The sequence below is a fragment of the Cryptomeria japonica genome, chromosome 10 (assembly GCF_030272615.1).
Source record: "Cryptomeria japonica chromosome 10, Sugi_1.0, whole genome shotgun sequence".
Classification (NCBI taxonomy): domain Eukaryota; kingdom Viridiplantae; phylum Streptophyta; class Pinopsida; order Cupressales; family Cupressaceae; genus Cryptomeria; species Cryptomeria japonica.
In genome coordinates this window covers 880,543,033-880,559,528 of record NC_081414.1, presented here as the reverse complement: position 1 = coordinate 880,559,528, position 16,496 = coordinate 880,543,033, and the positions used below count along the sequence as shown (strand labels likewise).

The 16,496-nt window shown below is 36.8% G+C and overlaps 1 protein-coding gene across 1 annotated transcript in view; it reads right to left on the bottom strand.

Moving 5' to 3' along the window:
• LOC131026718 (phenylalanine--tRNA ligase alpha subunit, cytoplasmic) overlaps positions 1-16,496 on the bottom strand; it is a 79,569-nt gene that overhangs the window by 42,912 nt on the left and 20,161 nt on the right. Inside the window, exon 4 of the mRNA XM_057956655.2 lies at positions 6,487-6,549. Coding sequence (XP_057812638.2) covers positions 6,487-6,549 — 63 coding nt within the window. The remainder of the gene's footprint in view (positions 1-6,486; positions 6,550-16,496) is intronic.

The window sequence follows — 16,496 nt, the reverse complement described above, 5'->3', positions numbered from 1 at the left end:
TTCATAAGTGAAATAAACTTTAAGACAAATATCAACTACAGAGAAGATAAGCATTAATAGAACTAAGAAGTGATCCGATTATCATGCAGTGATTACAACAATTCATTACAAAAGATAGTGACTGTTGTGATTACATTTTCAAAGGCAGCACTCTCAAAGGAAATGGCTATGTTAATTACAGGCAGCGATTTGTTACAGTAGTTAATATGCATATATCCATAAATATTACGGGGGCATGCTAAGATTAATCTTCATAATGTGTGATTTATTAAAGAGGCAAATGATGCGATTTCATATGGGAAGAGTGGTTTGTTTCATATTATGTGATAGCAATTAGTATGATTCAAGTTAATAATAATTATCATTACAAGAGGAGGTGCGATAAAGGAGAAGTCGTTTTTTTCTAAGATGTAACTTATCTTTGGAGAAGACTCTTCACTGAATGGAAGGGGGGATATAAATAAAGGTTGACTCCAAGGAACAAAAAGGGGAGGGAAGAAATAAGTATATTTTGATCTGCTCAAGGAATTCTAATCTGATCCCCAAATAGGGAGTGGAATAGAACCAATTTATTAATTATCTACATAAAATCATCATTCAATAATACATCTTGTGGATCATCAGCTAAGGATCAAGCACAGCAGTCAGCCAGATGAAGCACACTCAGAAATCGGGAATATTACACCCATTACAATCATCAGATCAGAAGCAATTACAGAAGTTAAACAATAAGATAATATACAGATCGGACATAGGAAAGCAAGAGACCCCTGGTTATTTCAGAATTGTTATTACCAGCATCTACTGATTATATCTAAAATGCATATGTCAAAAATCTGTTTGTAAACCCCCATATAGAAGGAAGGAGGTGCAAGGAAAGGGGAAATCATAAGAATTGTCATCTAGGTAAGATACCCCAAGTGGATGTGCATGTTGCCTGCCACCGAAGCCAAGAGGGCAAAAGCTCCGCTCTTGGGCTTCGATAGGACAACCAAGGAACCTCCATTACGATCTCCTCTCCAACTCTATAATGATGGCTATTAATCTTAGGAGATGAAGCATGGATAGGGAAAGCAGGTACAAGCACCCCACTAGGTAGGATACCCCAAGTGGATGTCCATGTTGCCAACCATCAGGGCAAAGAGGGCTAAAGTTACACTCTTGAGCTTAGTTTAGGATGGCTTTGGGCAGACCTATCATGCTGCTTCTCCCACACCCTAATGTGTTTGAAATGATGTTATGGAAATCATATGAATATCATGTGTTATGTACCAACCCTAATAATGGACATATATTGTGTTTCTTATGTTATGCTTGAAGAGTTCGATTCAAAGATTACATTATTTTAAGAGATATTTTACTTGGTAAAGATGTAATTCTAACCGTAATTTGTTGCAATGGTGATTTTAGGGCAAACTCTAGGGCAATTAGTAAAGGGACAATACAAATGGTATTAGAGCATCGTTCCTGCCAGCCTGCAAAACAAATCTACTTAATCGTCATATGATTAGGGTCAACTATTCTTAAGTGGATTTGAATCAAATAGGCCAACCAAAATAGTTTCTTATGATTACAATTGATGAGAGAAAACTCGTCTTAAAAACCCTACAAATTTCCAATCAGTGGTTGAGATAACTTATAATTAAAGGCAAAATATATCTCAAGTTAAAAATTAAGGTTCAAGATAATATAGTGTAGCATAATAGAAGTCGAATTTTGAAATCGACCCTCATAAAAGTCAGGAGTTGTACATACCCAGCCACTCCTATTCAGATCCATCCATGATTACGCACATAGAATTGCTTGAGGACAAGCAATCTTGGGAAGGGCAGACTTTCATGCCCCCACCTAATACCTCCTAAAATCATTCTTAAAAGACAAAACATATATAGTAAAACTAAAATTGATCGCCTCTTAACAAGGGTTATTAATAATACTTGTTATTGTAAGCATAATTCTTCTTGATGCCATTGCTCTCATGCCCCCACCTAACACCTCCTAAAATAATTCTTAAAAGACAAAACATATATAGTAAAACTAAAATTGATCGCCTCTTAACAAGGGTTATTAATAATACTTGTTAGTGTAAGCATAATTCTTCTTAATGCCATTTGCTCTCATACTGATCTAGATCGCTACTTTTTACCAACTAACCCCATGCCTTTTATGTAACATTTGGGAGTCTATCTTGTTAAGTAATTTGTTCATCTCATACCTTGCTGATTAGGAAAGAGACCCTGATGTGTAGAATTCGATCAAGGTAGAAAATCAATCGTGGTGGAAAATGGCGAAGTCTTACTAGTAAGGCATTTTCTATATATTGATATGTTAGTGTTTTGCTTCTTTCTAATAGATACATCAAAGCAAGGTCATGACAGAGACTAATATTTAAATTATGGTGTTTACTTGTTTATTCATGAGAGGGATATTACAGTGCTAATAGCACTTGTACCTCCTTATATTACCTACAAATCAATAAAAAGGTGTAATTACAACTACAACAATTATTTTAATCCTCTATTTGCTTTATTGTGGAAGAACATAATTTCACAATGGATCTGATACGCTCCTCAAAGTTCCAAAGTAGGATCCTGCTATGAATGGTGCTTCATCTACCAAACATGCTATCAAATGTCTCATAAATATCTCCAAGGCAAAAAGAGTCTATATCAACATATCTTATGATTTTCACAACAAGTACAATAGAGGAGCAAACATAATTACAACTACAAACAAGTTACAAAAATTAAAATTTTTAAAATGATTATGAATCTAAGACTCAAATGACAAAGAGTGAATGCTATTACAAAGAATGAAAATAACCTACAAGTTAGAAAAATTAATATACTACCTTTCTTAAACATAATAATAAAAACAGCAATGTCTTACCTCATTGTGGACCACTAATCATCATCAAAGATCTTTTGTTTCATATTTTTTCCTTCAACCATCCTCTCTAACAGAATAAAATAACTATCATATCTACTGTACACAAGCTTCTTAGTAAACTCCTAAATAAAGCGAGTGAAGTGTGATAGTTGCAAATAAACATATGCATGTCTCTAGCTTCTTCCACCACTACCTTCAACTAAACTTTCTTCTTAATTTCCTTCAATGCATGAACACAACATGGATTCCAGAAAATGTACTCATAAGCACCCTCCACCATCAAACCAGCTAACTTACATAGGTTGAATCTATCACCAATTGTACAACATTAGAGGCTCCAACCTCTTTTTTATTATCCTTCAAAATATAAAATAGGAAGTTTGCATCTTTCCTCTTCCCTAAACAATCAATAACTCTATCAAAATAAGAGTCAACTCAACATGTGATATTGATATTAATGGGTGGCAAATGTTTGATATTGGTCCACCCATCTATGATAATGGAGCAACCATGCCTTATTAAAGTTTGTCTCATTTCATCCATCAACACTCTCACCTTAGAATATTCTCTATCGAGGAGAGTGATGCATAGCCTATGCTTTCCAAGGGGACAAATGAGGGACCAATAGCTATTACATCTTTTAGTTTTGTTTGAGGTATGGAGGACGTGCCACATGAAATGGTATGCCTTCGACAAAAAAAATTAGCAATTGAAGACTTAGCCACCTCTGATGACCATGAAATAAACCAATATAAAAAAATTAGCAATAGAAGACTTGGCCACCTCTGATGACCATGAAATAAACCAACAACTATAGCAGTTCATTTCTTTCCCTTGGTACAAACAAAACCCTCACCCCTTTGACTTCCAACATCTATGGTTTTGGTAGGCAATGACACACTAGGTTGTATAGTCTTCATCGGAGTTCTCTTATTTCCTACCTCCCCCTCCTTCTGCAGCCTAATTACCTTCATCCTTTTCAATGAGCATTATGTTTACACAAGCTTTTACCCTTAGTCTGTTTATCAACAAAAAATGAAAATAAACTCTTGCATAGCTGCCCATATAGTCTTGTATTTGTCTAAGTGTTGCAAATTGTAATAGGTTTTTTTTTGGAATTAAATGGGCTTTTTGCATGTTTGAGGAGTAAATGGCATAATCATATTCTATTCCCCTCCTAAATTTATTTTTGTCATTGTCTATGCATGTTGCAAATTATAAGAAAGATCTTTTGGGATAGGGTGGGCATTTTGCATATTGTTTGAGTAATTGAGAAGGGCATTCAAACGGGTTGTTTGAATTCACAGTCCTTGTAGCACTCCCACTCCCAAAAGAACCCCCAACAGCAACCATACTTCTATGAACTCTGGTTCATTGGTGAATTTCAAGTTTAACCTCTTTGCTCTCAATAAATTCACTGCTGCTCACTATTTTTTCGTTTTGGAAAATTTAAAACAACAGCTGCAAGTGCAATCATAGAATAAAAGATAAACAAGAAACCCTCTCTAAGTGTTTGGAACTTAGAAAAAGGAACAACAAAATTGCAAAAGAATTTGAACAAACGAATGATGGATGGTAAGCTTACCTCAAGTGGCATGAATTGATTTTCTATTGTCTTCTCTCCACTACTATTCTCCTCTTGTCACTACTGCTTTTCTCTCTCTTCTTGAAAAATTAAAAAATGTTAAAACTAGTTTGTTTGTTTTTTTTTTTCTAAAAAGTTTGTGGGGGCTGTTTTAAGTTTAGGTTTACTTTAAAGGGGTGTGGATCTCCTTGCAGACCCTCCTATTCCTTTTTTCTCCAGAAAATGTTTAATGTGGCAAAAAGTGTCCAGACATCCCCTATCCGTCTTGAAGACAGCCAATCATCCCATGATGAACCTAGACATCTCCTTTAAAACAACATACCAAGGATTTTTCCTGTTTGTTGCAAAAAAAGAGACAGGGTGAGGATGTTTCCTACCCATCCCTACATCCCGAAAACATCCCCTATGAAGGACAAGGTCATTTTTGGCATGGGACGCATCCGAAAGGAGTATAGCTTTAAATGTCTTTTCTAAGGAAAAACAATTATACCTTACAAGATATAAGGACTGGAATGAAGACCTTTTGCCAGATGGTTTAGAATACAATTTTACACAATTGGCAAGTTATCATCAGAATCAACCTCTTGGATAAAAAGGTATAAACTTAATACCATTCCTTTAAGTAAGATTTTGAACCTAGATTACACTATGGGAATGCTAAAACAATTAAATATAGCAAAATAAAAGAGCTGGGCCAAAATGCTTTTAAGGAAAGGTTAAAAGCATTATTTAGTATAAACTAAATAAATATTCATGGAACAATTTGAGCCAATGAATAAGAAATCAAATTGATTTGATTCCAAGGTGTCTAGGGTAAAATATTTAAATGGAATTCATAAAAGAACTTTATATTTATATTAGAAACACTGTTGAACAATTATATATAGGGCACCTCTCATCAAATTTTGCCCAATCCTCCCAAGCTTACTAACCTTCTTTTGAACCATTCTTACTAAGTATATTAAGCTTCACAATAAAATACAAGAATGAAATAACTAGAATGAAAGCACTTATGCTCACTCTTTTACAATCTCTTCTCTCCAGCATATGGACTTCAAATAACTTGGATGGCTCTCTACTTCTTCTAGGGTGACTCTCTTCTTCTAAGGCACCTCTCCCTTGGACTCGTTTTACATAGTTGTTTACAGTTCTTTTCCATTTTATTTTACTGAATTTGCTAATAGGATGTTTTCAATAACTCAAGGTCTTTATACGATACCTTTACTTTTGCAGCAGAAAAGCAGATTTTTTTCTCTAATACCTTCCTCCCAATAGTAAATCTTCTGCAGATTTTAAAAACTTTTCTAGGAAAACAGCAGATATATAAAGTTTTCAGCAGAAATTATACACTTTCTTTTCACTAATGTGATCATGAAAATGTTCCAATCTCCCTTTATATCTTATTGCACGGAAGGCAAACTAATCTAAACTGCTCACAACAAATAGAAAAATCAATTAATGGAAACCCTAAAAATTACGTACAGAATTAACATAAGAGGCTTTCATTAATAAGAGCAGTAACAAGATTGAGCTCTCCCTTGTCAATCAAAACCACAACAGCCTTCCATCACAAAAATAAATACTCTTCAAGATCTCAGCTGCTCCGATACCATAGTTACAAAAAACTGCATGAAGTATCAAGATATTTTACTCATAATCTAGAGGAGCATATGTACACATGTATTTTCTATTATTTAGGACGTTTTGTTGTCCCATCCCACTTTTCTCTCTATGTTATTATATTTTACATGGGTGTTGTTACAGTCTCACAACAACCAAACAAATAATTTTATGTAATTGAGGTAACAATCACTCAACAAACATACAAAGAAAGATTTAGATAATTAGTAAATCATTCAAATCTATCCCCCACATATTAATTATTCAGTGTAATGTTATCCTATTGCGTACTAGAAACCCCAAAAAAAATTGTCACATTGCACAATCAAAGATTGCAAAAATAAATTAAAAAAAAAACCTTCAGGAAAGACAAACTCTCACCCAAAACTTACCTTGCCTTCCCCTTCCTTTATTTTGATCAATAGCTCCCTAACTCGGTCTTCCACACTTTCAACCTACAAAACACCTGAATATCAGGAAACTTTAAAACTTAAAAGCATTTACAATGTATACTATAGAGTAGACCCTGTAGACGAATAAAAAGTTTCTATTTAAATTAGTCTGCAAGCGTTCAAGCATCAATGTGAAATGAAACTATTGATGACTACTACATTCTATAATATGGTAAAATTTTATTACAATTTGAAATTTCAGGACTAAAATTCCAGGAAAATACATTTTTCCTTTTAAGAACAAACCATATAACAGTACAAAAATTAAATAAAATTTAAAGACACCAATAAATATGTCTCATTAATTGATTGCCTTTCCTCAAATCCTTATAAATGCTTGAAAATGTTTTACCTGCAAAAAATTTACATTCCTAAACCCCAGACCTTGTGGCAAAATCAGGGACAGTGATTCAAATCTCAAGCTGCTCAATTCAGGACCTAAAAAATAATTTTAGAGAACCCCCTAAACATCAAGGGGAGATTTTGCAGTTACTATTTTCCCTTTAAAATGTCACCTTATTTATATATTTATATGAGTTTTCATGTTTATTTGAACCGTAAACCGATTAAACAATTTTTATATTCTTTTAGTTTTTGACTAGGATATTTACTCAATCGCTTACTTGTTATAACTTATGTATTTAGAATATGACTGAATAATTTTAGTCACTTGCAGACACCAATATAATCGCTTTATTTCTTCTTCTATATATCTGGGTTTTGCATGTTTTGGACCCTTGCACTCATATTGACAAAGAGAAATTCAAATTCACGAAGGAGGATGCTTAGTGGAAGCTTATGTGGACTCCAAAACTTCATTGAGCACCTGCCCAATTTCCGTAGAGTAATAATACAATTACTCTGTTCTTCTATGGCTTTGTTATCTTTATTGCTTGTCTCCTTTATGAACTTTGGAAAATAAATTGTCAACATTTGTACATAATGGTAATTGCTTTGTATTTAATGGTATGGCAATTGCACTACTTCAGGTAATACTGATGAAAGGATGATGACTTCTTTTTTAAAAAGAAAAGGAAGACACCAATGGAAGAATTCAAAATCCAACACCCAATGTAATACTCCATATGGGATCATACATCAGAACAACTCTGATATGGCCATTCTATATTTTCAATAGTCTTTATTATTTATATAAATGTGTATTATTCAACGTCCATTCACTCCATTACCTTTGGCCAACTTGTGATAATAACATAAACTAGCAAACCTATATTTTTAAAAACCTATATAAAATATGTCAATAGATATCAAATTTTTAAAATGAAATTAAAGCGGAGAAAGTAATCTTTATCTAGTGCAACCATTTGCTCTTTTTCTTAAAATAACGAAATAAAAATCACATGCCCAGCACATCCCATAAAAATAAAATAAAAAATCTGCCTTCCAAACAATTAGCAAAATAATAAAAATTTAAAAAAAACAATTAACCATTTTTAAAAACAATGCTTTTGCACTTTTTGTTTTAAATGCTTTCAATTTTTTGAAAAAGCAGAATGCCTTTGCACAAACTTGCTTTTTATTTTTCTTACATGGATAAGAAAGCCCATTGCCATTGTATAGTTACGTCTATCAAGGTAATTATCAAATCCAAGCCCAATTCCTTGGAACCACTACCTTTACATTAGAGGAATACGGAAAGCCTTTGGGGTTGGCTTTAAATTTTGTTTGTGGTCATTTTTGTGTAGAGCATATCATGTGTTGCACTTTATGTTCTTTGTAATCTTGGATCGAACTAGTATGTTTAATGTGCTTTTCATTGGGAGAACAAAAGAGGTTATAATTTATTAAATTATTTATGAGTTAAAAGAAAAGAAAAGCCAAAGATACTAAGTGATTTTTATCATTAGTTGATATGCTTGTGACTTAAATTTTATAGTATTTTAGCTATGTTCCATGACATTTCAGGATGGGGACGATGAGACAACAAGGGATGCATTTCAGGGACAGCAGTCTGAGGGCCGTTTCTTGGGGACAGCGAGGGGAAAGCAATATATATGCATGTGAATTTTTAAAAGTATACACATATTTGCACCCTTATGACAAAAATATACCTATTTGTTAATATTTTTAATGTACAAAAATATTCATGAACTTAAAATATAACATAATGATAAATTATTAAAACTATATTAATATATAAATGCAATCAACAGTTAAAAAGAACAATAAATTAATAATGTTGACCCAATCCCAATCACCTAACAATGGAAACCCTAGAGTGCGATGGTGAAGGCAATAGCAATGGTGACAATTCTGGAGGAGATGATGGCAAGGGTGGGACAAAGGAGGCCAATGGCATCTGCTTTGCCTTCGCAAATGTAGAGTTGGGCGATAGGGAACTTGGGAGGAGGAAGAGGGTGAAAAGTTGCTTGGCATTTTGTTTAACGCCCAACAGTTAGCTCGGCTTGTTGTGGATGTCCCCACACTCTCAACGTTGAAGAACTAAAGATGATGGAGTCTCCTCCTTTGTCATTTTCCCTAGCAGAGTCTATTCCTTACAATAAGGTGGAACATGTCGTTGCCCTCAGCAAAGGGGGCGGTGAAGGATCTCCTAGGATGAATGTTTTTTAAGGGGTTACCTCTTTTTAGCCGATTTGGACTATTGAAGGGGTGTTTGGTCCAAGGAGAAGGATGAGATGCTTTTGGATATCCTTTGAGAGTCGTGTCTGAGAGCAAGAAGGGGAGGAAAGGTTGTTTTCTACCATGCTTCAATCCTCTACTGAGATTGGTTCTAGTTCCGAGTTAGAGGACCTTGATCATGCTCTTAAGAGGAGCTTTCTCCTACCCTTTCTCAAGATCCCTACAAAGCTTTGTGTTGCTGCTCCCCTTGTTGCCCCTGTGTTGGATGTTGTTAGTGATGTGGATGTTAACAAGGTTTTTGTGGGCGAGCATCCTTCGACTGACAAATGTGAACTTGAGGTTCTGGTTGTGATGGAGGCCTACCCTTCCTCTTCAAATGTGGAGTCTCCATTGGAATCATTTGCTGCTACTGATTCTATTTTGTCTTTTGGTGGGCCTGGGCCTCCTTTTCCCCTATCGCAGAGCTGTAATATTGAGAATGTCTCCCCTATTGAGAGGTCCATTGTTTCTCTAAGTATTACTAATGAGTGGGGGGACAGAGTCTTTATTTGTCTTCATTCTACTCTCATTATTCACAATTGGGCTTCTGATTGTTGGCAGGTTCCAGGTCTTCTTGTTGGGGCCTTGATGAACAGCTACCTCCTTTTCTCCTTTCAATCCAATACAGAGTGTATAAGGGTGCTTCAGGGAGGTCCCTGGTTTATTGGTAAGGCTTTTATCCACTTGAGAATTTGGGCAGCTGGTTTCGATGCTACCAAGGTTAGCATGCTACCTATCTGGGTTTGTCTCCCAAAGCTCCCTTTAGAATTTTGGGTTGATTGTATCATTCAAGGAATATCTGATACTGTTGGTCACTTTATTTCCATTGATGATGTCACTAAATCTATGACTTATTTTTCTTTTTGCTAGATTTTGAATTTTGGTTGAAATTGGTTTGGAGTTTCACAATAGTGGTGAAGTGCACTCAAAGTTTGGGGTTTCAGAGCACGATCTCCTTTACGAGACCTCTTGGTTGGACCACTTCCACAGTGTTGGGTGCTTCACCTTTTTATGCCAAGGTCTTCATGCTTCTTGGCACTCCAATGTCTCACCTGTTGGTGAATGTTTTGAGGAAACTAAGTTGGTTAGGACTGTCATTGACTGTCCAAAAAAAAAGATTTTGATTGTCCTCAGCCTTATGCTAAAGGAAAGGTTCTCAAACCTACTACGAGAGACCTATGTGCTTCTGACAAGGTTAAGAGAAAACTAGATGTGGTTTTTAATTTGGCTGACTTCTTGGACAATGGTAAGATTTTCCACTCCTGTCCTGCCCCTTTCCTGAGGCCTTAGAAAAAGTTTGGGTTCAAACCTCCTTGACTCTTAGCTTAAGTTTTCAGTAGCTGTTCTCAAGCAAGAGCCTGTTGGTCTTCATACTGTTGGTTTTTCCTTTCTGCTTTGTTGTTTTTGCTTCTTCTTGTCTCACTTTTGGTGAGACTCATCTTGCTTGCCTCTAAGGCTGTTTTTGTGTCGAGTTAGGGCCCTTCCTGTGTTTATCTAATCAAAACTGTGAGATTTTGCCAAAATCAAGAGCTCAATGAAATGTACAAAATAGAGACACAATATAGGACAAGAATAAACTATATTCTCATCAACAGAAAATGATCAATAATCTCAATTACATACAATGTAGATGAGCTTGCTTATATAGGCAAGGCTAGGGATATGTGAGCACACAAACATGACATGTGGCTCAATAAGAAACAAGGGTAGGTAGGAAATAGGTGTGGATAGGTAAGAGAAATAATATAATAGTCCTACTGAATGTGGAGTGTAACAACAAGATCAACACCATAAAAGGTGGAATTTCTCCTACACACACTATCCCAATGTGGCACAAACACCCAAGTGTCTCATACCCAAACTACTACTATGAAATGCATTACCTAAGTAAACTTAAGAAAGTGTAATAATATCCAAGATGAATAATTATTTACACCAACACCCCCCCTTAAGTGCAACTTAGGGGAATGCACTTAAGTCTACAATGCAACTAAGCAATGCAAGATGGGTCCCGGCTACGAGGCCATGTTAGGTACCCATGTACAAATGCAAATGCATGAAAACCAATGCAAAGAAATCTCTCACAAAGTGGGGAAAGAGAGAAAAACCCAATGGGAAAAAACCCTCCCCCAAAAGAGAGATGAAAGCAATACAAGAGAACTCTCATAGAAGAATGTGAAGAACAAAACCCCATGTGAGGAAAAAGTCCCCCCCATATGAGAGAAGAAGAGAAGCTAGGAAGTCCCCCCTCAATGTGGAAGCTGCACAAATGATAGAAGCTCGATGTATGAAGAAACTGCTCCACGAACGTCGAACAACATTCCTCCCCTTAGGAAGAAACAAAACCAAAGGTGGATCCATGAAGTCTCCCCAATCATGAAGGGAAGATGTATGAAGAAAACTCATGATGAAAGGAATCTCTGAAAACTGCTCAAGTGTCCCCATGTTGATGCTAAAAGATACCCCTTCCAAATGTGGTAAACTGTGCCACACTGCTGAAAAAGGCACTCCAAGATCTAGTGGAGATGGATGTAGAACATGTCCCAAAGACTCACGTCTCCTCAAAAAATAAAGAGACCTCCTCCAACTGCTGTACATAAGTATCCACAATCATGTCAACCTCTAAAGATTGATCATGTAGAGAATGAACAAGAGGGTCAGAGTGTTCCCTCGCAACAATCGAAGAAGGATCACCTTCATCAAAGAGAAGATGAATGTCATCAATGATGTCTCCCAAATCTGCAATGTAGGATTCCACAAACAAACCTGCAATATCTATCAAGTAATCATCCCATGAATCTGAAGCTGGAAGACAATGAATATCCTGCTGAACTGAATCACATGAAGGCAAAACTGTCGCACTATCCGCATCATCAGGTGCAATAGGTGATGTGATATCAATATGAGGAGATGAAATACAAGGCTCAAGAATGGGGTCACATGTGAGAATCCCCATGTTCAAGTGTCCAAAGTTCTCCTCAAAATCTGAACCATCACAATAAGTGTGATCATCATCAAATGTGAAATCATCATCATCAACAAAATCTGAAAAGGAGTATAACCGAGATGCATGATCAACCACCCCAGTCGCAATGATAGCTCTAGTCTCCAAGTCTCTAATGAAAACTGAGTCAGGTGTGAACTCCACAACTCTCTTAGTTGCGCCATGTGTGATTTGATAGATAGAAAGGAGATTGTTTGTCAAGTGGGGTACACAACACATCATTGAAGGAGTTATCCCCAATGTCAATAGATCCTTTCCCAATCACATCCATGTATGTATGATTGCCCATCAAAATCTGCGGCATGGTGCAAGGCTCAAATGTAGACAACATAGACTGCGAAGATGCCATATGATGAGAAGCCCCTGAATCTAGAAGCCATCTCTCTGAATCATGACTGATAGTAGCACATAGAGCTTTTCCTTTTCTTGTTCCAAAAGAGTGAGTCTTCCCACTTGTAGAAGCCATGAATGCTTGCCCTTTTCCTTTTGAATGTGAGGAAGTGGAAGTTGATGAATCATCCTTCTTGTAGACTTTAGGCAAATCAATGTTATGCTTTTTGATGATATGTGTGAGCTCATCAATCTTCTTAGAATGGCAACGATGCTCCTCATAACCAATCTTTTTACAATAAGCACAAGTAGGTCTCTCCCTCTTTGGTGAATTATCTCTCTTGGAAGAGGATGAATCTCCTTGTTGTGGAGAAGATGGTGCTTTTTCTTTAGGCTTTGATTGCCATTTCTTCTTGTTTGAGTTGTCTTTTCCTTGATTTCCTTTGTTCCCTTGATTTGCCACTAATGCTTGAGACTTAGAAGCCTTAAGAATGCCCATGCTTATCAACTTAGTTTGTTCCATCATCAACATTTCATTGAAAGCATCAAATGTAGGCATTTTGTAGCTTGAACCCATTGTCATCCTATGGGTTTGGAAACTAGAAACAAATGCTACATATTCTTGTGGAAGCTTGCCTATCAAGTTGAATATCAATTGAGTATCCTTCTTATCAATGCCACAATCTTTGAGTTGTGCCCTCAACTCATTTGCCTTAGTGACATAATCTTGTATAGTATCAAAGTTCTTGGGATCTAACATGGTGAGATCACTATCAATTTGATATCCCCTAATCTCATCAACTTGACCATACAAGTCTTGAAACTTTTGCCAAGCATCCTTGATTAGAGTACACTTCTCAATATGAAAAATGAGATCCTTTGATACATACTTTCTTAAGGTACCAATTGCCATGATATTTTTAGTGAGCCAATCCAAGTGACCAACTGGATCAACCTTAGGATCAGCGGGAGCAACAATAGTTCCATCAATGTAATGAGTGAGTCCTTTTTCCATAAGTTTACTCCATGCATCAATTTTCCAAGTAGCATAATTATGAGGAGTTAAGAGAGGAAACTTAGAAGAACCCATAGCAGCAAAAAGGAAGGAACACAAGAGCACAAAAACACAAGAGACACCCCCCAAATTCAATCAATCAAAGTACCCCCCCCCCCCCCAAAGTGATGATTTTGGCACTTTATACTTAGTGCGATTACAATGAGCCACTTGCAAAACAAGGCAAAGTGGACTTATGATGCAAATTTTACAATTTCTCAAATGAGATACAAGAGACTTCAATCAATAGTGCAATGAATCTAACTGAGATTCAAGCAAATATACAAGTACCAAGAGAGCCAAAAATGGCCAAAATCTGAAAGTACAATTTCTACTTACAATGGCATCAATCTGATAGCATCATGTGAAAGTAGACGAAAAAATACGCACTTTCAAAAAAAACGACACCTGAAAAGGAGGTCGTATGACCCTAAACGAAGCCTCTGAAGTTGCAAAAACTGGGATTACTCAGGTACAGTCACCAAAAACTGCATTTTCTGAAAAAACAATGCATCAAAATCAAAAAAATTCTTCACCACTGCGGAGAGCACAAAATTCTAGCCCATTTCAAAAAAAATTGCACCCAAAAAGGAGCAAAAATGAGCAAGTTATGGCCATTTGAAGTTGAACTGCAAAATCAAAAAGCTCAATGAGAGGGGCTTGCAAAAAATTTTTAAAATGATGACGTGGCACTGACGTTAGCAAATTACTGTGTTAAATTTGACGGCCGTATGACTGTCGCAAAAGCTTCGCCTCCCTGCTGACTGGGCGTCTGTACTGTACGTACTGATGACTAGGCAGGTGACTGTGCAGGCCGTACCGTACGGATTTGTTGGTTGGGCGGCTCTGCATGGCAGATGACGTGTCATACGGTTTAACCCGTGGGCCAGTGGCCGCCTGCCACATGGCGGACACAGGTCCTCTTGGTTAGTTGACCGCCGGGAAGGGAGGCGCTGTCGAAGGCGATAGAGACTGGCGGGCCCGGTGCCAAGAGGGCCGACGGCAGGCCGGGAACCAAGGACGAGGGCCGGTGTCGGGAGGAGCCGACGCGGCGGCGGCGACGAGTACAGGCGCAGGCGGAGCATGGCGAGGACGAGACGGCCGGCGCTGACAACGACAGACGGGAGGACGGAAGCCGAGGCTGAGGACGCCGGAGGTGGCGGTGGCACGGGCGACGTGGACCGGTGCTACAGACCTGCAGGGTACGACAGGTCACGGGGGGGTCTACGGACCCCCCAAAAATTGATTTTTTTTTTTTTTTTTATTTTCAATTTTTTTTTCGAAAATTTTTCTGAAAAAAATTTATTTTTGACGAATTTTTCCGAAAAAAAAAAAAAAAAAAAAATTTTTGACGAATTTTTTGATTTTTATTTTCGGAAAAAATTTTCGAAATTCATACAATAATAACAAAATTGGCGAAAAAAAAATTTTCACCAAAATAGGCCGACTTTATAACCAAAATTCATGGAAACGGCCTTCTGGATGCAATGGCGGGATCGGATCTGGTCTAGGACGCCTCCCAAAGATGTTGCTCCTCAAATCTGCCTCTTGACGTCGCAATAATGCCTCTTCAAGACGAATCAATGAAGCCCCAATGGCTCTGATACCATGTGAGATTTTGCCAAGATCAAGAGCTCAATGAAATGTACAAAATAGAGACACAATATAGGACAAGAATAAACTATATTCTCATCAATAGAAAATGATCAATAATCTCAATTACATACAATGTAGATGAGCTTGCTTATATAGGCAAGGCTAGGGATATGTGAGCACACAAACATGACATGTGGCTCAATAAGAAACAAGGGTAGGTAGGAAATAGGTGTGGGTAGGTAAGAGAAATAATATAATAGTCCTACTGAATGTGGAGTGTAACAACAAGATCAACACCATAAAAGGTGGAATTTCTCCTACACACACTATCCCAATGTGGCACAAACACCCAAGTGTCTCATACCCAAACTACTACTATGAAATGCATTACCTAAGTAAACTTAAGTGTAATAATATCCAAGATGAATAATTATTTACACCAACAAAAACAATTAAAAGGTAAAATTGAATAAATAATAAACATTTGAGGCCATCAACATCTTTGATGGTATATTAATATAATTTTATGACCTAATGGTTGTAAATCAAAGAAACGGGACTCGAGACTCGGACTCGACTCTGCGAGGCCTAATCATCTTGGGACTCGGAGTCGAAACTCGGCGTAGACTCGACTGGACTCGGCAAAGTGAAAATCTCAAGAAATTTATAGAAATTTAAGGATTTAAAACTTGTTTCATGCACCCTTTATTAAATACACCTTAAAGACACAATAACATCATCAAATAGAAGCTAATTTGATTACATACACAAGTATACATCAATCACATAAGCATAAACGCAAATTGTAGCTTAAGGAAATAACATAGATATATAAATATTGTCAAATGTATACAATATTACAAAACTCATGGAATTAAAAATCCATGTCATCATATGATCAAATGAGATGCAAACTCTTCCTTTCCAACTCTTGATGCACCAAATGAAAGTATATGTTGTCATATGGAGCCTAATCAAACTCGAAGGTTAAAATTTCCCTACTTTTATTGGCACAATTTCCCCCATAATTTTATGACAGGGGTTTGGGGGCAATGCGCCCAAGTTGGGGTCAAGGGGCAAAGCCCCTTGCGGGGCCAAAAGACTTTTATTATTTGATAAAGGCATCGGGTCTTATTTTTCTATTGTTTCTCCTCACAACTCACTTTTCTCCTCCTATTTTGCCAAATGAATGAAATGAAGTTCACTATTACAGGCAAAGCAAAATATAAACAGAAAAAAATAAGTTAAAAACATTTTAAAACATGTTTTTTTTTGTCTTTAAGTTGCCTTACATCAGCCAAGTTTGGCGAGTCCTAACTCCCAAAC